This window comes from Macrotis lagotis, chromosome 6 (genome assembly GCF_037893015.1).
Source record: "Macrotis lagotis isolate mMagLag1 chromosome 6, bilby.v1.9.chrom.fasta, whole genome shotgun sequence".
In the NCBI taxonomy this organism is placed as follows: domain Eukaryota; kingdom Metazoa; phylum Chordata; class Mammalia; order Peramelemorphia; family Peramelidae; genus Macrotis; species Macrotis lagotis.
This window is the reverse complement of record NC_133663.1, coordinates 227,423,115-227,446,728: the sequence shown is the minus strand read 5'-3', so window position 1 is coordinate 227,446,728 and position 23,614 is coordinate 227,423,115. Positions and strand designations below refer to the sequence as shown.

General features: G+C 34.6%; 1 protein-coding gene across 3 annotated transcripts in view; it reads left to right on the top strand.

Moving 5' to 3' along the window:
• The first annotated feature begins 20,458 nt into the window (after window positions 1–20,458).
• Window positions 20,459–23,614, top strand: part of GLRA2 (glycine receptor alpha 2) — a 272,444-nt gene continuing 269,288 nt past the window's right edge. For 2 of the 3 annotated variants that reach the window (XM_074192704.1, XM_074192703.1), the window contains exon 1: window positions 22,801–22,879. In XM_074192704.1, the coding sequence (XP_074048805.1) occupies window positions 22,801–22,879 (79 nt within the window). Of the gene's footprint in view, window positions 20,536–22,745; window positions 22,880–23,614 lie in introns of those variants that run through there. The other variant, XM_074192705.1, reaches the window with a different exon arrangement.

Genomic DNA, 23,614 nt, shown 5'->3' with positions numbered 1-23,614 from the left:
AGCAGGAATAAGGGAAGACAGCCTGAACCTCTAGAGCACAGACCACACACACAGTAAGGGGGTTGGGGGGAGACTGCAGAAATCTCTCTGCTCTCCATGGGGCAGTACTCTGCTGTTTGTCCACACTCAGATCCAGGTTGCAGTTCAGGCTTCCATACTAGGATAGCTGAGCAGGGATGCTCCTCATAGCTCCAGGGCACAGAGGACCACCTGTGGTCAATCTACATAGCAAAACACAGACAAGAGAGCATAAAACTTTGGAGGAATGAAGGTCTCAGTGGGGTGTCCCAAAAAATCCTCAAAGTCTTGGAAGTGTGGTAATTCAAAGCTTCTGTATCCAAAACCTCTAAGGGAAATAGAAAATGAGCTCAGGCTATGGCTGAGCTCAAGAAAGACTTTGAAAATCAATTAAGGGAGGTGGAGGAAAAATTGGGAGGAGAAATGAGAGAGAAGCAAATAAATCATGAAAACCAAATCAGCAGCTTGGTGAAAGAAATACAAAGAAATACTGAAGAAAATAATATGTTTAAAACCAGTTTAGGTCAAATGGAAACAGCAAAAGAAAAGGCAAATGAGGAGAAGAATGCCTTAATAAAGCAGAATTGGTCAGCTAGCAAAGAAGATAAAAAAGCTCTCTGAAGAAAATAGCTCCTTCAAATGCAGAATGGAACTAAAGGAAGCTGATGAGTTTGTAAGAAATCAGGAAGAAATAAAACTCTTCCAAAAAAGCCAAAATTTAGAAGAAAATGTGAAATATTTCATTGGAAAAACAACCAACTTCGAAAACAGATCCAGAAGAGATAATTTTAAAATTATTGGGCTTCCTGAAAGTCATTACAGGAAAAGAGCCTAGACATCATTTTTTTAGGTTTTTGCAAGGCAAATGGGGTCAAGTGGCTTGCCCAAGACACACATCTAGGTGATTATTAAGTGTCTGAGGCTGGATTTGAACTTAGGTACTCCTGACTCCAGGGTCAGTGCTCTATCCACTGTGCCACCTAGCCACCCATAGACTTCATTTTTCAAGAAATAATACAGCAAAATTATCCTGAGATTCTAGGAGCAGAAGGTAAAATAGACATTGAGCAAATTTACAGGTCTCCTCCTGAAAGAGACACCAAAAGAAAAACTTCCAGGAATATTATAGCCTAATTCCAAAACTCCCAAGTCAAAGAGAAAATATTAAAAGCTTCCAGAAACAAATAATTCAACTACCATGGCTCTATAGTCAGGATTACACAGGATCTGGCAGCATCTACATTAAGGGCTTATAAGGATTGGAATATGATATGCCAGAAGGCAAAAGATTTTGGTTTACAACCAAGAATCAACTACCCAGCAAAACTGGACATCCTCTTTCAGGGGAAAAGATGGACTTTCAATGAAACAGGGGACTATCAAACTTTCTTTTTGAAACAACCAGAGCTTAACAGAAAGTTTTATCTTCAAGTACAAGACTCTGGTGAACCACAGAGAGAAGGACTAACTATGAGGAATTTAATGATGTTGAACTTTGTATTCCTGCATGGGGAAGAAGATACTGACAATTCATATGAACTTTCTTATTTATAAGAGCTGTTAGAAGGAGCATATATAGAGACAGGGCACAGGAAAGAGCAAAATACAATGGTATAATACAATAAATAGATGGAGTCAATGGGTGATAAAGTAAAGTACTGGGAGGGAGAGAAAGGAGAGGAAGATATTTCACATAAGATTCAAGAAAAAGTTTTTTCATCATCAATCATTTTTCACATCAATCTAACCAAGATTAGAAGGAAAGAAGAAAGACGAGAATCTTTACAGTGTTACTAACAAGTTTCATTTATGAAATATATAGAATTGAGTTAAATTTATAAGTATATAAGCCATTTTCTAATTGATAAATTGTTAAAGGATATGAATAGTCAGGTTTCAGATGAAGAAATCAAAGCTATCTTTAGACATATGAAGAAGTGTTCTATATTACTTTTGATTAGAGAAAAACAAATTAAAACAACTCTAAGGTATTGCTTCATCTTTATCATATTGAATAATATGATAAAATATTAATAAATAATAAAAATGGAAAAATAATAAATGTAAGGAATGTGGGAAAACTGAGACATTAAAAGGCATTTGGTGGAACTGTGAACTGATCCAGTAAGTCTCAAAAGCAATTTAGTACTGTCCTCAAAGAGCAATCAAACTCTACATACTCTTTGATTCAGCTATATCCCAAAAAAATCACAGAAAAGGAAAGGATCCACATGTGCAAAAATATTTGAAGCAGCACTTTTCATGGTGTCAAAATATTGGAAATTGAGGGGATACCCATCAACTGGGGAAAAGCTGAAAAAGGTGTAGCATATATATAATGTAATAATATTGTGCAATAAGAAATGATGAGCAGGCAGATTTTAAAAAATCCTGGAATGACTTGTACAAACTGATGCAAAGTGAAATGAACAAACCAGGAAAACATTGTACACAGTATCAGCAACATTGTGTGATAATTAATGATGAATTACTCAGCTCTCTTCAACAACATAATCACCTAAAATTAGAACAAAGGACTCTCAAAGAAAATTTCTTTCTTTTTTTTTTTTTTAGGTTTTTGCAAGGCAAACAGGGTTATGTGGCTTGCCCAAGGCCACACAGCTAGGAAATTATTAAGTGTTTGAGACCAAATTTGAACCCAGGTACTCCTGACTCCAGGGCTGGTGCTTTATCCACTACGCCACCTAGCCGCCCCCACAAAGAAAATTTCTATCCACAGTCAGATAAAGAACTGACTGTCTTTAAATGAAGATGGAAGTATACATTTTTTATTTTATTCTTTTTTCATGTTTTTTTCTTTTTGTTCTGTATCTTTCTTCACAACTTTGACTAATATGGAAATACATTTGACAAATAGCACAAGCATAACCCATATCAAATTGACTTTATTTTATGAAAAGGGGAGAATGAGAGGGAAGAAGAAAAATTTGTAACTCAAAATCTTATAAAACGTATGCTAAAAATTATTTTAACATGTAATTGGAAAGAATACTAGTAAATGTGAGGAGGGGAAGAAGATCAATGTGTCGCTTATCCTTTTTCCAGTCCCAGAGAACTTCTTTCAAAGGTCAAAGGCAATGACTCAGTCATCCCATCTCTCATTGTTCTTTTATCATCATCATCATCATTTTTGTTGTTGTTAATATTCTGGGATATCATTTTGTCCTTCATCCAGTGGTCAAGATATGAATCAGGAAGAATGGAGAGGCCTTGAATGCAAGGCAGTTAAGGTTAAGTAACCTGCCCAAGATCACACAACTACTAAGTATCAAATGTATGAGGTCAGATTCAAACTCCGATCCTCCTGACTCCAAAGTCAGTGCTCCATCTACTGTGCCATCTAGCTGCCCATCCTAGAATACAGATAATCCTGGACAGATAAATGAAATTTTTTAAGGACAACTATCTGGTTTCCCAGTATCTCCTTAATTATTGATTATAAGTGAATAAGACACAGGGCAGATATATTTTGAAGCAATAAAGAAAAGTTTGGGTGAGCCATCATCTTGTGAATTCCATAGGCAGAAGTTCATGCCTAGGATAATGATGCCAAAAGGGAGAGAGGAATCTATGAATGGGGAATGTGTAGTCAGTGTAGACAAAATTCACCTTCCCTTATCCTTTATTTCTGAACTGTCATACTTCTAGAATCTCTAAATTTCTTGGTATTCTTAATCTTTCACCTAAAAAAAAGGCTCACAAATATCCCTCATTCTGTGACTTGGGGGGATGAAAACAGACTGTTCTGAGAAATAATCAACCATAGTCCTCTCTATTACTCTATTGCTGAATATATACATATATATATATATATATATATATATATATATATATATATATATATATGTGTGTGTGTGTGTATATATGTATATGTATATATATTTGCTTCAATTGTTTACAGAATTGCCCTTGAGAGTGTGATTCATTTTATCACCCAGAATTACAAATGTCTATCAATCAGAAATAGGAGAACTCTAAGAATTTCTCTATTCTAGTATCCTAGTTTTGATGATGAGGAAGCTGGGATCCAGAAAAAAGAGAAATAACTTGGGCCTTAGCTTAAATAGTTAGTCATTGACAGAGAATAAATTTGAACGCAGATCTTTCAACTCCAAGCCTAATCCTGCTACATCATGACTCCTCAAAATTGTCATGGAATTTGAGCTTAAAAATTGATTATAGATTGTTGCAGAGAATCAGTTCTGTTTATGTTCATCATGAAAGGAGACAGTGGAGTAGTCTGGTCTTTGATCAAGAGGACCAACCTTTGTGTCAAGAAGACTTGGGTTCAAGTCCCACCCAATATATACTATGTGACAACAAGTATTTAACTAAATACTCCATCATATTAGGTCTCTCGTGATGACTCCACAGGTTCAGGTAGAATCTGAGGAATTATACTAATTGGGGTCAAGAGAATTACTAGAGCCAGGTCTAAAATTGTAGTTGGAAAGAGTCAGGAAGGGTAAATAGAATCAAAATCAGAAAATTCAACTCAATCAGATTCTTTTAGTTCAGTAGGCATTTATTAAGCTAGTTTCTTTATTTATAATCTAAAAATTCTATAGTAGATGATGTCCAAGGCCATTTTCTGTTATGAGAAAAATAGAGGAAACTGTAAATTTATATAATTAAAGTGCTAAGTAAATATAATATACTGGCAAATTCTATAATAATAAAAGCATTTATATAGCACTTTAAGGAGGATCTAGGTGGCACAGAGGATACAGTGTCAAGCTTGGAATCAATAAGACCTCTTTCCAAGTTTAAAACTAAACTTAGACACTTACTAGCTGTGTGATCCCAGGTAAGTCACTTAACTCTGTTTGCCTTAGTTTCTTCATCTATAAAGTGAGCTGGAGAAAGACTTGGCAAACTACTCCAATATCTTTGCCAAGAAAAGTCCAGATAGGGTCATGAATAGTCAGACATGAGTGAACAAAATATAGCACTTTTGCAAAACATAACTATTATCTCACTTATCCTCACAAAATCCCTGAAATAAAGGTGCTCTATTATTGTCCTCATCTGACAGATGAGGAAAAGGTTAAATGCCTTAGATCTTCCTGCTGGAAGTCTAGCACTCTATTCACTGGACCATCTAGCTTCGATAAATCCTGTGAGACATCAGGAAGATCTTAGATCAGATTTTTATGAAATATTGAGATGAGTATAGAAGTATAAGTACAAGTGAATAATGGAGGGGTTGAAGAAGTACACGTTAGGCAGAAGCAAAGACACTGAGATGGAAATATACTAAGCATGGTCAAAGGAAAGAAGCTTTGCCTGGAAGGAAAGACAAGTTGGGACACGTGGGACATGATGTTGAATAGGTAAAGATGTGGGCACTATAATAGGATGCATTAAGAGAGGTACAACATGTAGGATTGTGGGTAAAGAGTAGAGATGGATAGTAGTCCCATTATACTATGCCTTTGTGAGACCATGTCTGGGATGCTGTACTCCATTCAGATACCAACTTCTAATAACAATAATAATAAGTCTTTACATATAGCATATTTAGGTTTCCAAAGTTCTTTACAAATTTAAGCATCACAACCTGATATTTTTTATTCTCATTTTATGGTTGAGGAAACTAGGGTAGAGGTGGGTTGAGTGACTTGCCCAAGGACCCATACAGTTGGTAAATGTCTGAGGCAGGCTATGAGCTCAGATCTTACTGACTTCAAATCCATCACTTAAGCTAGTGGGAAAACATCTAATACAGAACAATCAGGATGAGGAAGGATATAAGAGAACTAGTTGAATTAACTAAGGATTCTGAGACTGGAAAGGAGATAACATTAGGTCTGTAAAATGAAAAAGGATTAAATTTGTTGATAGTCATTATATTATGAGGGGGGAGGGGATAAACAACAATTAGAGAATTTCAAAAATGTAATAGATTCTTGAAGAGGTAGTATATCGCCCTCAATGTAAGTTTTCAAGCAAAGGCTGGATGATGCTTTGAATGTGCTATAGACAGAATTCCTATTCTTATATATGATGGAATAGATGGACTATGATTCTTCTTCCAAATATGAAATTGTATGATTCTAACAAAGAAAGCCTCTTCAAGAATAATACCATTGTAAGGAATATGGATTTGATTTTATGAACAAAGAACTATCAATGTATATGACTGATTAGGGGAATAATCTGATCAAAAGAAGATGGAATATTGATCAAATTTGAGATCAGTATTAGGAATTTGAGGTACTTTAGATCAAAAGAGATAGGATGGATTTGAAAAGGAAAACACTGCATGGAGGAAAGGGGAAATCATTTCTCTCACCACTGCAAAGAATCTTCAGGAAAGCAAGGTGACTGGTTATTTGACTGTTTTGTTTCAAATTTCTTCAATTAGGAAAAGGGACCTTTTATTTCCATGTTAAAGTAGTCTTGGGAAACTCAGAGAGATTACTGTCATCTATAATTCCTATTACAACATTCAATTTCTCCTTTGTCTACCCTAAACTTCATTAATGCCACAACAGAAACCCAGGAGTGAGCAAATAAATTGATTCTGTGTGTAGGGTCTGCTAAGGAAGATTATTTAGGTTTCCTAGAAATAATTAGAAAACTTTTGTTAGTAAAATACTTTCAATTTGAACAACTAGATATGTATAGTGCCTAGTTAGAATCTTATTTGGATCCCTTAATCTGATTTTTCTTCAAGGCATCCCAGGCTGTAACCCATATTTTTGTTCTTAAATTGAGAAAGATGAATGGTTCTTCATGATCTGTTCCTTAGTAGATTAAGCTTCTTAGGATACTAGTAAAGAAACGTTAAAATTCTGCAGTTTTACCCACAGTCAGCACTATAATCACATATATTATCTCTAGCTTTCCTTTTTTAAAAAATAAAATCACTCTAACAAAGCTTATTTTCTGAGTTAATTGCATTCTATCTGCTATTATTATTTAGGAATTTACCTGAACTCCCTCACTATAGCTATGAAAAAATACTTAGAATTATTAAAATACTAAATTTGAAAGGAAAATCTCTCAAGTTTCTTTGAAAGGCAATGCAAATCAGCTGAATTATTCCTCAAAAAAAATGAAAGAATTTGAGTATTTCATTCCCATGTAATCTGCATATCATTGTCGAAAAATGTTTCATTAGAAAAATAGTCATTTTAGAACAAGGCTAAATGGACACAGAAGGAATTAATCCCTACTGTTAATACCAAGTAAAATAGAGAGTTCTAGAGTATACCATATAGGAATATCCCTCTGATGTCAGATAGGGCCATGCTTCAAAAATTGATCACTTTTAAAAAACCTCTGAATGACAGATTTCATGATCTTCTTTCTGACTTGTTCCAGTATCTAACACTTATTGGCAGAAAGCTCTACCATTTACATAATCTAGATTCATCATATCTAAGTGTCTGTTCTGAAAGGAAATATAGAATTGTTTAGCATGTTTTAGAAGTAGCCCTTGAATATAAGATTAATGTACTCCTAGGCCTTCTTAAATTCAGGCTAAATAATGCTAGTTCCCTTGCTTCTTAAATCTGGTTCATTCATTAAGCAAATATTAAAATATACAAAGCACTATAGTAGGTTCTTCTAGGGATACAAAGAAGCACAAGACTTGATCCCTGCATCCAGGAACTTACGGCAGAGGGGAAGGATGTGCACCTGGAGAATTACAGGTCAAAGCAATCTTTTTGAATGAAATAAATACATAGGACTCCAGGTGTGCCAAAGAGAGAAAACTCATTTTTGACTTGAGAATCACAGAATTTTAGAATAAGAAGGGAGCTTAGAGACCTTAGCCCAACTCCATTAATTTTACCAATTAGAAAACTGAAGCCTAGGGAAGATAAATGACTTGCTCAAAATTTCATAAGATAGTAGTTGCAGAGTCAGGATTTGACGATTGGAAAGTTAAATTTGAGTTGGATCTCTGAGGATGGGTAGGATTTGGATGAGCAAGCAGAACAAAGGATATTCCAGGCAGAGAAGACATTTTGCATGTATACACATGTATTGTATAAACATTTTATATACACAATATACATAAGTGCATGTATGTGTATTATATGTATGTTCAAATATACATCTATATCCATGTATGTATTTGTTGCTGTACAGTCTTTTTCAGTTTTGTCCAATTATTCATGACCTCATTTGAGGTTTATTTGGCAAAGATTCTGAAGGAGTTTGCCATTTTCTTTTCCAGCTCATTTTACAGAGAAAATTGAGGCAAACAAACTTAAATGATTTGTCCAGGCTCATACAACTAGGAAGTATCTGAAGTCAAATTTAAACTCAGGTCCTTCAGACTTGGAGCTCTATCCACTTCACCACAGCTGAGATTCTATATCTGTATCTATATCTATATTTATATCTATCCTTGTGTGTGTGTATGTAAATATATATATATATATATATATATGATATAAAAAGCATATATATTATACAGAGATAATAATGGCATAAATGTGCACACAAAGTCTACACAAAATAGATACAAGTCAATCTAGGAATGGAAAGAGGCACTAATAGCTAGGTGTATCAGGGGAGTATTTTCCATTTAACCATGGATTCTAAGAGGCAAACAGATGAAGGAGTATATTTTAGGTATGAGAAACAGAGAAGGAAGCAAGGAAGAATAAAGGAAAGAAGGGAGGGAAAGATAATAAGTACTTGGGGCTTCTGTTCCAATTGGGCAAGCTAACAAATAAATGAAAACAGAAAAAGGGGAAGGAGATGAAGATAGGGATGTGCCTATATTGGAGCATGGTTTTGAAGTTAGTCCAGAAAATTAGAAGTTTGACTGGGGGTAGGGTATGGAAGCCTCACTAATCTAGATTCCTTCAAAATGAAAGCATAGAGAGGAACTTCCCAATGGGAAAAAGGGATCAGAGTTTGAATATTCTGTTATCAAATGCCTTCACTGAGGATGAACAATGGCCTCAAGATCAGCTGCCACACTAATGGCAAATTCTTCAACTTGAAACCACAAGCCAAGACCAAAGTGTGGGGAGTATTGGTGCATGATCTTTTATTTGCAGATGATTGTGCACTCAATGCAACCTCTGAAGCTGAGATGCAACAAAGAATGAATCTATCCTCTACTGCTTGTGCTAATTTTGGTCTGACAATTAACACTAAGAAAACACAAGTGCTCCATCAGCCAGCACTACACCATGTATATGTGGAATTGATTGCAGCAAATGGAGAAGTTTTGAGGATTGTAAACAAGTTCACTTACCTTGACAGCATCCTTTCCAAGGAGGTATCCATTGACAATAAGGCTGGCACAAGCATTGCCAGAGCTAGCTCAGTATTTGGGAGGCTCCAAAACAAAGAGAGGAGAGGTTTTAAAGTCTGACTTCCAAATTGAAGGTCTACAAAGCCATTGTGCTGACCTCACTGCTATATGCCTGTGAAACCTAGACAGTATACCATGTCAGGAAACTGAATTGCTTTCATTTAAATTGTCTTAGGAAGATTCTGAAGATTCTGGTAAGAGAAGATACCAGACCCTGAGGTCCTTTCTTGAGCTAAACTGCCTAGCATTCCAACATTACTACAAAGAATGTAATTACAATGGACTGGAGACACTGTTCGAATGTCAAATGTATACTTACCAAAAAAAACCCCTATTTTATGAAGAACTGACTTAGGGCAAGCACTCACAAGGGGATAAGAAGAAGCAATTCCAAGACACCCTGAAGGCCTCATTGAAGAACTTTAGAATTGATTGTACAGCATGGGAGACACTGGCACAGGACTGCCCAGTGAGGTGGACCCTCATCAGTGAGGGTGCTGCAGTCTATGAGAAAGGCATAATTGAAGCAGCTCAAAGAAATTGTGAAATCCATAACTTTAGAATACCCACCCCAGTTGTTCAACTGGACTATTTGTACCCAACCAGAGGTAGAATATTTAGAGTTCATATTGGTCTGATCAGCCACAGTAAGACATATTGTAATTTGTCTCAAACATAGTGTTGTTATTTTGATCTTCTTTAATAACAAAGGACAAGAACCAACCAACCAACCAATCACATGTGACAATTAGCAAAACCAGTTTGGGAGTATTGTAGAGTGTGTAAGAGGAATAACATATAATGAGTCATGAAAGACAGGAAGAAGTCAAATCATGAAAACATTTAAGAGCCATACAGAAGAATTTGTCCTAGAAGTAATTAGTCAATGAGGTTTTGGTAGAGGGCATGATATTGTCAGATCTGCACTTTAGGAAGCTCTATTTGAAGACTATATGGAGGATACATTGAAGTGTATATTTGAGGCATGTAGATCAATTAAGAAACTATTCAGTAACCTAGATAAGATGAATTAAAAGTACTAAAATAACTCTTAAATGGTGTTGGGGAAGAAAAAAAATCAGGATTTGACAATTGATTGAATATATGGAGTGAGTGAGAGTGGAGAGTCTAGCATGACACAGACTATTTTCATGATAGATGGTGTGGTGCTGGCTGATGGAGCACTTGTGTTTTCTTAGTGTTAATTGTCAGACCAAAATTAGCACAAGCATTAGAGGATAGATCCATTCTTTCTTGCATCTCAGCTTCAGAGGTTGCATTGAGTGCACAATCATCTGCAAATAAAAGATCATGCACCAATAACCCCACACTTTGGTCTTGGCTTGTGGTTTCAAGTTGAAGAATTTGCCATTAGTGTGGTAGCTGATCTTGAGGCAGATCAGGAAAGTTTTGAAGAGGGTTTATGTTGCAGGCAGCTCTAATAGGAACACATTCTTAGTTCAAGTTTGATGTGAATAAAAAATAAATTAAACAACAGTCATTTAACAGTTTAATTTGTTCTAAAATATTGCAAGTATATGGACTTTATGAACAGAAACACTACTTTTTATGGAAATAGTCTTGTCATCAGGACAGGTTATGGTAAAGGACAATGGAAATTTTGCCAAGTCGGAAGGGACTAAATTCCACGTGGTTGAATCATTTTATACTTCTGGATGACTAAAAAACTGTGCAAAAGAAACTGAACCTAGTTAGGTCATGGGATGAGGGGGATAGAATGTCTTCTTTTAGATGAAATCTCCTCAAATTGTAGGTGGGTGAAAAGAAGCTGCATTGGTAAAATGTTTGCTGTCACAAGTATGTTTGTGGAGAGCTAAAAGTTCTGTCTTGAAAATTTGAGTTTGAGATGTCTACAAGACCTTCAGTTCAAAATATCTAGTAGGCTGTTAGTGGGAAGGTAGTAAAGTCAAGGAAAAGTTGAAAAATCAATATAAAAGGCAAAATTTGAAATGATGATTATAGTGAAACCTTACATTTGCATGGTGCTTTGAGGTTTCCAAAGCATTTTTCCCTCATAATTGTTTCAGTTAAATAGAGACCAAATTATGAAAGACCTTGAATAAAAGGCATATGACCTTTTTATTTCCTCACCTGTAAAATGAAATGGTTGGATGAGATGATCTCTAATGTACTTTCTAGCTCTGACATTACATAATTCTATCCATTTTTAATTTTTTTTGTCAAGCAATGATGAGTTATAAACACTTTTAATCGGGAAATGACAGGTCCATTTCAGTGCTCAATAAATATTTGCTAAATGGGTGAGTTACTCTCTGTTATGGGAGCTAATTTTCACACCTTTGTTTCTAGATCAGAGAATTGCTAATTTTAAAAAATTGCCATATAGCCAAATTGCCACAGATCATTTGGTTGTTTGCTCTGAGGTTTGTGAGCATTCTCATAGCCCCTTTTCAGATTTCTAGATCAGAAATATCTGATGTGCCCTTTGTACAAAGCTCCAGCTCAACCAGTAACCTGTTTAATATACCACAAAATGTGCAGCATGAAAAATGTACTGTTGTGATCACATTTTTTTCTACTTTCTAAAGAGAAACTTCAATACAATGATCTCCATTAGCAACCATAATGTGAAATGAAGGACATGTTCTTTGAAACTGTAAACATAGAGTCTAAAAGATATTATAAAAATAAACATAACTTGGGGGGTAGTCCAAATCTAAACTTTCCTCCACCAAGGAGGAATCGGAAAATGCTTTGCTACTTGAAATCTAAGAGTAAATTTCATATCTAGGGTTGCAGAGTCACTAGGTGTCACAGATGAGCCTTGAACCCAGGTCTTCTTACTTTCAAATCTGGTCTCTGTCATCTAGTTTATGTGACTCTTATTAGAATTCATACATTCAAAAATTCAATGTCATCCTTCAAAGTAGTTACCTTGGAAGGTTTGTATTTAAATTAAGGCTGTAAGTAGTCAAAATGTTTTTGGAACTATGTTTTAGAAATGGTCTTCAGAACCAGCTTATCAACCATGCATGAAAATCAGACTCAACACTTTATAACCACATCTCATCTTTGAGCAAAAATGGAACCATCCTCATTTAACCACCCCCACCTAATCCATGAGGCTTGACTTTTGGATATTTTCCAAAATTCTAATCTATTTTTGAAAGATAAAGAATTGCTAACATCAAGGATATAAGAAGTGGAAGAGAAGACTAGACTCAGACTTTGGTTCCTATTTGGTTCTGTAATATGGTAGCTATAAGACCTTGGGAAGTCACTTAAGTTCTCCAAGAGCATTTTTCTGATTTATAAAGTGAGGGTAATTGCAACAATTTATGAGAAAATAAATGTAAAAGTTAATTATAAAACTAGTAAATTATTCCATGATTATTATTAAGAAGAAAGTGTTAGAAGATCTGAAAGCATTTCCAAAAAAATTAATAGAAAAGAAGAAAATGAGCATTTATTAGACACCTCTTATCTTCCAGGTACTATACACTTTACAAATATTTGATATTTATAAAAAACGGAAGATGCTATTATTATCTCAATAATTGCAGATGACAAAACTGAGACAGACAGAGGTTACCTGAATAATGCAGAGTTACACAGCTAGTAAATATCTGAAATTGAATTTGATTTCAAGATTCTTGACTCTAAGCCTCCTGATTCATCCACTCTGCTATCCAGACATCTCAAATAGTGCTTTGAGCCAAGGAAATATGACTGGTTCTTGAAGTGGAAAAGTCAAAGCCTTTTCACTTTTATAGGAACTGTTCAAACATATGCTCCAATGACATAGCTTTCAGAAACTCATAGCATTTTTGAATTCAGGTTCAATTACCAGTTGTTTCTTAATAGCTTTGCGATCTTGATCAAATAAACTTTCTGGGACGTTTTTTCAGAAAACCAACAAATATTTATTAAGTGCATTCATTTGTTACATGAATACATCATACCAGATGGTTTCTAAGGGCAGTTCCAGAGCTGGCATGCTATTAAACTATGAACAATTCCTCCTCAAAGTGCCTTCTTGAGAAGAGACAACACTAATTAGAATGGAAAAGCTTGTTCAAAAAAAGTCATCATATTATTCAATCCTCCTGACTCCAGGGCCAGAGATCTATCCACTGCAATACCTAGCTTCCCCATATTTTTAATTCTAAAAGAAATTAATTACAAAATTAGAGATGCAGCACTGGAAGAGACCTTAAAGGCCATCATATCTAGCTCATTCCTTCACAGACAAACAAACCAAGACCCTGAAGGGGCAGAATCCAAGATTCTCTGGGAGGAGATAGATGTGATGGCCCAAGTGGAGAAAGCAAAACATGGAGATGGAGATGGCCTGGATTTTGCTCAAAATTCTATGATATGAGTAGTCTGTACAGCTAGGTCTCATACACTAACTTCCGGATTGTAGGATCATCTTTCTCTAAACTACATTACACTTATAAACAACCGTGTTTGATACTATATATGAAAAAAAATTGTTCTGGTCTTATGAGAGTTTTCTCATCATGTGAGCTCATGATCTAGTATTCTATTCTTTTTTTTTAGATTTTTGCAAGGCAAATGGGGTTAAGTGGCTTGCCCAAGGCCACACAGCTAGGTAATTATTAAGTGTCTGAGACCAGATTTGAATCCAGGTACTCCTGACTCCAGGGCTGGTGCTTTATCCACTGTAGCATTCTATTCTTAAAGAAAAATCTGCTTGAGATGGGTGATTTGCTTTTGGAGTTCATTCATGCACTACATGTGAAAGAATTCAATTTGACTGTATTATTCACTTTTGTGGTAGCAACTATGGGTTTTCTGCAAGCTAATTCTTCCTGATTAATTGACTTGCATCAAGTAGTGTCTTCTCAGTAGATGTTACCAAGTAAATTGTTATATTACTTTTGGCCTCAGCTTGACAATCTTGAATGGAAGGAGGGTCATTTCTTTTCTAGGGTCATGATATTGCAGGTGAACAATGTTAGAGATACTAAGAAATTCTCTTATATAATGAAATATAATGAGATATCTAGCACAGTTCATTCTATTCCCTCATAGAGTGAAGATGTCTTAGAGGAATTTCAGTTTGGGGGCAATTTCAGTTGCTGATTTTGTGGTCCTCTGTAATAGTGATGATGCTGATACTACAATTAAGGAACTGTTTCCTGAAACTGAACCAAGAAGCATAGATTGTAATAGCAGAAAAAAGACTATTGTGACTAGATTTTCCTACGAAAGTCCAACTCTGATACTTCAACATGTCAAGGACATTATTCTCAGTTCTTCAAGGGTATTTCCATGTAATACATATGCTGGCAGGTCCTATAAGGATATAAGGAGTAGTTTCCACATATGGGATATATAAATACTACATGTGGAACTCATTGTCAGGGGGATGATTATTTTTTTTAGATTTATACAAGGCAATGGGGTTAAGTGGCTTGCCCAAGGTCACACAGCTAGGTAATTATTAAGTGTATGAGGTCGGATTTGAACTCAGGTACTCCTGACTCCAGGAACTGTGCTGTGTGCACTGTGCTACCTATCCACCCTGGGATGATTTTCTAATGGTGGTTTCTTTTAGAGTGACCAATTAATGAATCCTTCTACCAATGCAAGGGAGCTTGATATTTGTGTTAATCAACATACCAAAATAATCATGAGTTTTAAAAAATTGAAAATATATTGGAATTTCTTAGAAATTTAGAACTTTTACACATACAGACATACACACACACACACACACATACACACATGCACACACACACACACACACACACAAACACACACACACACACCCATGCACACATACACACCCCAGGGAGTAACAGGATGGATTAAGGAGATATGTAAATTTTTTATACAGTACTGAAATATGTAGCAGAAAATGGGTGGAGGGAGATAATTTCATTGTAATAATTAAATATCTGGCTTGATGTAATTAGGATTGTTTTGCTAAAACTATTACTCATTACTCACAATTGTGTGTATTTAGTTCAAATTTCAGTTTAAGTATATAGGAAAAATCAAGTGGGTGTTTAAAATCTATTTTTGAGAAGATGATATGCATTTGAGTAGACAATACATTGAACTGGTCCATTAATAAGCATATCTCAGATAGAAACTGAGGCTGAACTCAAAATTGTCCTAGAATTAAATTGGAAGACACATCCTTCCCTGGTTTGGGGATATCATGGTATTTTTGGTGACCCCAAATGTTTCCTAGGGAAAAAAAAGAAAAGGTCAATGAGGGTAGGGCCAAGATGGAGGAGTAGAGACTGCAATCCAGCTGAACTCTCCCAATATCCACTCCAAAGAATTTTAAAATTACAGCTTAATTCATATTTGGGAGTGACAGAGTCAACAAAAGGGTCAGAGGGAGATATTTTTTTTCAGCCTAACACAACTTAGGAAATTCACAGAAGACATCTGTAACACCAAGAGAGTGTAAGGAGCATCAGCTGTAAAACCTTGGAGGTTGCCACAGCAGCAGCAGCAGCAGCAGCAGCAGAAGCTTCAGGAGTTTTCAACCCAGAGATGATAAAGGGATAGAATGCCTGGTCAGAAACAGATTAAAAGAGATCCTTTGCAGTGACATTGATTGGCAACTTTATTGCCCATAAGTAGTTCTGGGTCAAATGATCAAAGTATATAAACAGTAAGTTTTTAGAAGAAAGCGAAGTTACCTTTAGTAATATGAAAAAAATTTCCTAAATCACTATTGATTAGAGAAATACAAATTAAAACAAATATGAGGTTCTACTTCACACCTATTAGAAATGACAAATGCTGCAGGGCATGAGGGAAGATAAAAATATTAATAGTCTAACTATTTTGGAGAATAATCTAGAACTATGCTCAAAAGACTATCAAACTGAGCATATCCTTTGATCCAACAATACCACTATAGGTCTGTATCTCAAAGAGATCAAAGGAAAAGGCAAAGGAACTATGTACAAAAATATTTAGAGTAACTTTTTGTAGTAGCAAAGAATTGAGATGTTCATCAATTAGGGGAATGAATAAACAAGTCATGGTATATGATTTTGATGGAATACTATTTTGCTGTAACAAATAAGGAAGGGGTGATTTTGGGGAACACATATAGCAAGACATTTATGAACTGATGCAAAATGAAGTGAAAAGAATCAGGAGATCATTGAATTCAGTAACAACAATGTTGCAAAGATAATCCACTGTGAAAAACTTGCATACTCTGATCAATATAATAATCTAAGACAATTCCAAAGGAGTCAAGCTGAAAAAAATGTTATCCATATGCAGAAAAAAACTGATGAATTCTGAGTGCAAAATAGAATATTTATCACTTTCTTTTTTTGTGATATAGCTAATATGTAAATAGGTTTTATGTTATTTCATGACTATAATTGATATTATATTGTTTGCCTTCTCAGTAGGTGGACAAGGGTAGGAGGGAAAAAAGAGAATCCAAAATATAAAAAGAAAAGAATGTCACAATAAATTAATTATCCTTGTCTTTGTTTAGTCAGTTAGGCATGTCCCCATTGAGTTTTTTGGGGGAAGATATTAAAGTAGTTTGCCATTTCATATTCCATATCATTTTATAAATGAGGAAACCTGGACAAACAGGGTTAAATGACTTCTCAGGGTCACACAGATAGCAAGTGTCTTTCTAACTGATTTTTCCAGACTCAGCACTCTAGCCACTGCACCCCATCTAACTGCCTAATAAATAATACATAATATAAAGAGAAAAGGGAAAAACATCCATCTTTTGAAATAGCAGTATTCTTTTGATAATGCCAGATAACTGATTCATGAAATGCCATAATTTCAGAAGAACTGAAGTTGTATATCACCCAAAGAACAAAGGAAGCATGCCTGAGATATATGTATGGTCTCCTGCATACTAACAAAAGTTTTTAGAAGAGCAATGAAAGGGCTACCATCAGAGAAATGGAAGGAAAAAAATAAGGTAACAAGAGTGAGGAATAATTAACAACCATTCTATATCTTCTATTTGTGGGCATACCATATCAAGAGATTAAGTTTCTAAATATAATAGCAATATCCTTATGGATATTTACAGTATAAGACATATAAAAGTTATCTAGGATGAAAAAGCATTGATGGGTTGTGATGGGCCTTATTAGAGGGAATATGATCACAAATTCATCAAAATATGATACATAATCCTTAAGAGCTATAGGAATGTAATATGAAAATGCCAAGTAAATAGACTAAAGTAATTGAGTAACTTAGAAGACAAACAGTTATTAAGACACTACTGAATTGCAAGTCCTTCCATTGTTATATAAATCACTATGGCAATGTTCAGGAAATAAGTTGTTGCTATATTTTATTCAATCATTTAGTCATTCAATCATAATCCTGAACAAGCTAACAATTGTAAATATTTCTTTAATATTTTATCTACAAAATACTCTAGAAGCCTGGTAATACAAGAATATTGTCTTCATTTTGCATATGAAGAAACTGAGACTCAGAACAATTAGATGAGTAGCTTACCCATTACTATAAAATTAGTAAATGCTAGAACCTTGATTCAAGTCTAGATTTCCTAACTCTATTTCCAACTTGGCTCCCATTTTATCACATTATCTCAATTATGGAAACTGTTTGATTTCATATAGAATTTTCAAGTTTCAAATTATGGCTTACTTCTTCCCATGTAGTGCCAACTCCATGCTATAATGAGTGGACTTTTTTTTAAAGTAGTTCTTCTAAAGTTGTGTGATATAAGTATCAGCAACAGAAAATATAGATTATTTTGGAAGAGGGGAGTTTTCTTCTTGTCTTTGTTTCCTTAGGACCTAGGATAGTGCTTGGTGTAAAGGAAGCTAATAAACACTTGGAGAACTGAATTAATATTCAACATATTCTTTCTTTGCATGATGAAAATCTTTCCCAGTGTTATACTTAACTGCTGGTATGAGGTGCAGCTGTCCTGACTAGACACGTTTTTCTCTTTTCTTAGAAATGTTTCAAAGATGGGAGAACCACTATCACTGGAACATAATAGTAGAGATGTGAACTTTTTCTCATGTATAATTTTCTTGGTATTGTCAGTTAAGGTAATTTATTTCTAAGGATTGATTTTATTTAGTTTCCAGAATAGCGAGACAAATTTAACATGGAGTTGCATTAATAGATGATGAGGCCTGGAGCTAGGATGTACAAATTTATGTATCAAAGATGTTTCTCCTTCTCCAGTACATATCTTTTTTTCCACTATTGGTTATTTTTTCCTAGACTAAAAAGACTCAAGAATTAGCTGGGTTGTTTTTTTTTTTTAAGGAAGAAGTGTATTTTAAGGATGAATTGTTTCCTTTGTAAAGTGGGACCCTATCTATGTCTTAGTAAGAAAAAACTCAGGTTTTGGGGTGTGTATGCATGTATTTTAGTTAATTTTCTCTTTATATAAGCATATATGTATATGTTCATATATTACCTATTTCCAGTTCTATATTCCTTTGCATAAATGAAGATAGATCATTTGAAAGTTTATCCCTCCAAACCTGATTAAAATCTTCAGTAAACTATTCCCTTCCTAATAAGATTATTTAAAAGCAAGAGTTACTGTTGAACATCAAAGGTAATTTTAATCTTTATTTACAAAGCCACCTTTAGTTGGGTTTACATTTCACATTTATTTTCCCATGATGTCCTCCTTTCTTCCTTTCTGAGTTTTCAATGTAACCAACAGAAAATATTTGAAAGGTAGGTCCCTAAAATTATATCCTTTAAAATTAACACTTGCCCTCCATTAGTACTTCTCTCTTTTTTCAGGTAGCCCTAGCCTATCCCCTTCATAAGGGCAGAAACAGGTTGCTACTGCCCCCTTCTGGTTTTTTATTCTTTCATACAAATTAGTAAAGTAGTAAAGAGCATTACCAAAGAATTTGAGTTCCAGTCAAAGGAAAGACATTCCTGTGACTGTATGATAGGGGTGGAGTTCAGTTAGAAGAGGGATTCCAGGGTATATCTTGCACATCTTAGAAGGACAAAGTTTGCTCTGAAAACAAGAGATTGAACATAAGGGAAAGGACTGTTGAAATACTGTAGAGACAAGAATGGAGTCTAAATTAATGTATGGATCCCCTGGACCGTGTCTAAATGGAAAATTTTTAAATCTGTGCTCACCTTACTTCCTTCACTTGAATACACAAGACCATTTTCTCCCAGAACTACATGAGTGAAAACTCTTAACTTCCTTATTAAACTTTAAGAACTCCAAATTCATTCCTTCCTTACTTAAATTTCCTTATATCCCTTCCCCCATTCTCTTCATTTCTTTTTCATTTATATTTCAGCTCAAATCCCATTCTGCCTATAGCCCCCGCCCCAGACTCATATACCTATGAACCTAGATAATCTTCCTCACCTATTAGTCCCTCTTCCATCTCTGCTCTCTCCTTTTCGTCAAAGGACCCATCCAGCACACCCACTGCTTGCTGTAGGACCACTCTTTTTGCTCGGGTCTGGACTCCAGTCACGTTCTCTGTTAAATGCTTCTCTGTAGCCCGCCCCAACAAGGCTGAAGAAGAAAACATGCGCACTACAGCTTGGAGCTGTCCAAGTGCTGAAATTTATAGGCTGGGTAAGATCACGTCCCTGTCTCTTTCTATCGTTCTCATTCCTGCACAGGAGCTTAGCAATTTTCGCTACTTCCCCCACCCCAAAACACACCATCCCTTCTTTCCCTTCATTTACTTCTTTCATAAAAAGAAGATTCTTTTTTTCTTTTTCTTTTTTTAGAGACAGGATTTTATCAAATAGAAAGAGAATAAAATCAAAGCTTCAGCAGCCAGACTTCCAGCATGGCATTGTCACCATTCCTTTTTCCATGGTGATGCGCTTAAGGTAACAGCGTTTTTATTATTTAGTGAAAAGCAGTTGGGGGATTCACCAGTTCTGATGCTTTTTCTATCTTTTGTCGGCTGATGTTAGTGAGCCTTGGTTTGACCTGACCATGATTCCCAGGACTGGCACTTTTTATTTTTTTCCCTCAAACTATACAAATCCACATCTTGTTTTGATTTTCAAGGAAATTAGATTATTGAAAGATTTTGAATCTGGACAGTAAAAGGTACTTTCTCTTAGCTTCTTTCTGGCATCATTTCTGGAATATTTCCACAATCTTCACAGGAAACAGGAATGAACCGGCAGCTAGTGAACATTTTGACAGCCTTGTTTGCATTTTTCTTAGAGACAAACCACTTCAGGTAGGTGCTACGACTTTGCATGCTAATATTTACTAAAAGACATGGAACTGAATAGAATGAAAAATGTCACATAAATGTCTTTTGCATTGTCTGAACCCATCTCATTTTAATTGTACAGAGAGAGTTAGATTGCTTTTGTTCTTTTAAAGAGCTTCTTTTTTGGCAAAATATCAAAAAACCCAAGTTTTTAAGCTGCATCTTCTTACTCATTGGATTTCAGCACGCACAAATATAATATTAAGGTAGTCTCAGTTGCATATTGTTTTAATTTTCCAAGTAGAGATGTATTTTTCCTTTCCTATTTTATTGGAAGTTCTTTAGAGGGATACCTGAATTAATTTTTAAGTTAGAAAATATGATTTAATTCATTAACTTAAGATGGTTGATGTAGTTAACAAAGGAAAAAAGATCCCTCCCAACAATCCCCAGACAATCTGGGGTCTCTATAATATTTCAACAATCTCAAGCTCACTTATGAGAAACACTATTCAGGAATTTTCTTGAAACCTCAAACAAAGGGAAAAGATCTCTTACCTCTTTCCAGTCCAATCCACTTTTTTCCAGATATAATTTTGAGATTGTTTAAAGATTAATATCTTTTGATGAATTTTTGCAAATAAGGAAAATGTATATATATATATATATATATAATTTTGAGATTGTTTAAAGATTAATATCTTTTGATGAATTTTTGCAAATAAGGAAAATGTATATAATTCTAATAAGAGGGGTGCATACTTTACCTGTTTATAATTTACAAGTTGTCAAATCAAGTGGAACATCAACATGCTAGATTATTCTCAGTTAGGGAAAAGTCATTAACACAATGATGAGATATAATGGGGTTGGGGTGAAGTGATATATAGTGGGCTTGGGGTGAAGTTTACAGGTAAGCAATACTTATACCAGAAAGTACATTTCATTTTCATTCAATATGAAGGCTTTTGTATCAGTGTTCATGGAACTGAAGGGAAGAGTGTAGCAATAACATTATGAGTACTGACAAAAACTACTATGCCCTCATCAGGGTTACACTTCTCACTACAAATGAAGGGGGTTGGGGTTAGGCTAGATTTTAACATCGTCATCAACTATTTGATTCAACATACACACCTCTCTATATTTTAAATGGTTGCATTAAAACAATTTTAAACCAATTAAATGGTCATATTGTCCTAGCATTTATAATTAATAGCACTTTTTTTTGAAAAACTGAAAATAATGTGGCTTCTTATGAATGGCAGACTTAACAGGAGTTAATGAAAAGTACTATTAAAAGTACACAGAAAATACAATTCATATATTAGGAAAGAATTGCTGATAGGATTCATCTCCCTTAAAACCAAATCTGTTCATTTCATGAAACCTTAATTACTTTTAATGAGGGAATGATAGTTTGAGAATTTTTAACTTCAAATTATACTTCATTATTTCAAAGACACAATGAATAAACCAACTTAAAAAACTTCAGTTGAGAACCCCTAATTTAATTGTTTAGATATAAAGAAGAGTTGATAAAAATAATAGGATTGCATGATATGCTCAATGCTGATATAGTTTTCAATGGAATTTAAATTCCATTAAGATGTTACCTTTTAGATAGTATTGCTTTAAGAACAACTAATGATACAAACCTAGAAAGGAAACTAATCATTGAGAATTAAGAAGGTGAGTGATTTGTTCTGGTATTTGCTGATTATACAATAATTTTTACTAAAAGGAAATGAGATTTTTCCATTCGGTGCTGAAATACTTGAATAAGCTTAATAAGTTTAAGTTTACTAGAAATGATGTTAACAGAAGAGCATGATGCAAAAGTCAACATTGTAATTAGTGTTTGATGAATCACCCTGCTTATCTATACCCACCATATGAACAGCATGAACCATAGTGTAAACCAAATAAACATGATATCTCCACTTCCTGTTCTTTGGGAACATTTGATGTTCTGAATTTTTCATTCCTTGAAGTTAGTTCATATATGTATGTATATATATATATATATATATATATATATATATATATATATATGTTCAACTTCAAATGTAGTTGGGAAAGGTTTGAACTTTTCAATTTGAATTTTTGTAAATACATCAAAAACTTTTACCTAAAACTTCCTCCTTCGCCCTCCTCTTATATAATATGTGTTCAGTGTGCTTTTCTAAACTCAATTGTAGACTCATTACTAAATGAACTAATTATCTATTTAGGACAGCTTTCTGCAAAGACCATGATTCCAGGTCTGGAAAACCACCCTCACAGTCCATGTCTCCTTCAGATTTCTTGGACAAATTAATGGGAAGGACATCAGGATATGATGCCCGAATCAGGCCTAATTTTAAAGGTAAGGTTTTTTTTAATTTTATGATGAATTTTTTGGAAGTCTTCTTAAAAAGTGTGGTTGCTTTTTATGCTTCAAATTAGGAAAATTTTCCTGAGTATGATTGTCACTACATGATAGTTTTTCTTAGGAGTAGTGTTTCAAACTTTTAATGAACCAGTCATAGGTAGGTCAGAATTGACTCTTCTTTCTGAATATTTCTGAAAAGTCTCATTTGTATTTGCTGTCAATTTTTCAGAAATGGTAACTATTTTCTGTATCTCCTGAATTTTTTTAAATTTTTTTAAATTTTTATTTAAGGCAATGGGGTTAAGTGACTTGCCCAAGGTCACACAGCTAGGTCATTACTAAGTGTCTGAATCTGCATTTGAATTCAGGTCCTCCTGACTCCAGGGCCTGTGCTCTATCCACTATGCCACCTAGCTGCTCCTCTCCTGAATTTTTTTAAAAAAATAATAATGTGGTAATGGTGGGGAAATCATTACCTAAAACAAATACACTAGAATTTTCACAAGCCTTTTGAATTGGTAGGGACTTAATAACTATACCAACCAAAATTCTTTTTAAAAAGTCTATATTCCAAGTAACTATAGAGATCCCCACAAGAGTACTTCTTTCTTCCCATACATTTGTCCCTCTAAAATTTTCAGATTTAACAATAATGGCTATATTCAATTATTTTGTTTCTCCATAGGTTCTTGCTCTTCTTCTGAAATCCTGTAGTTAAGTTCTAAAATT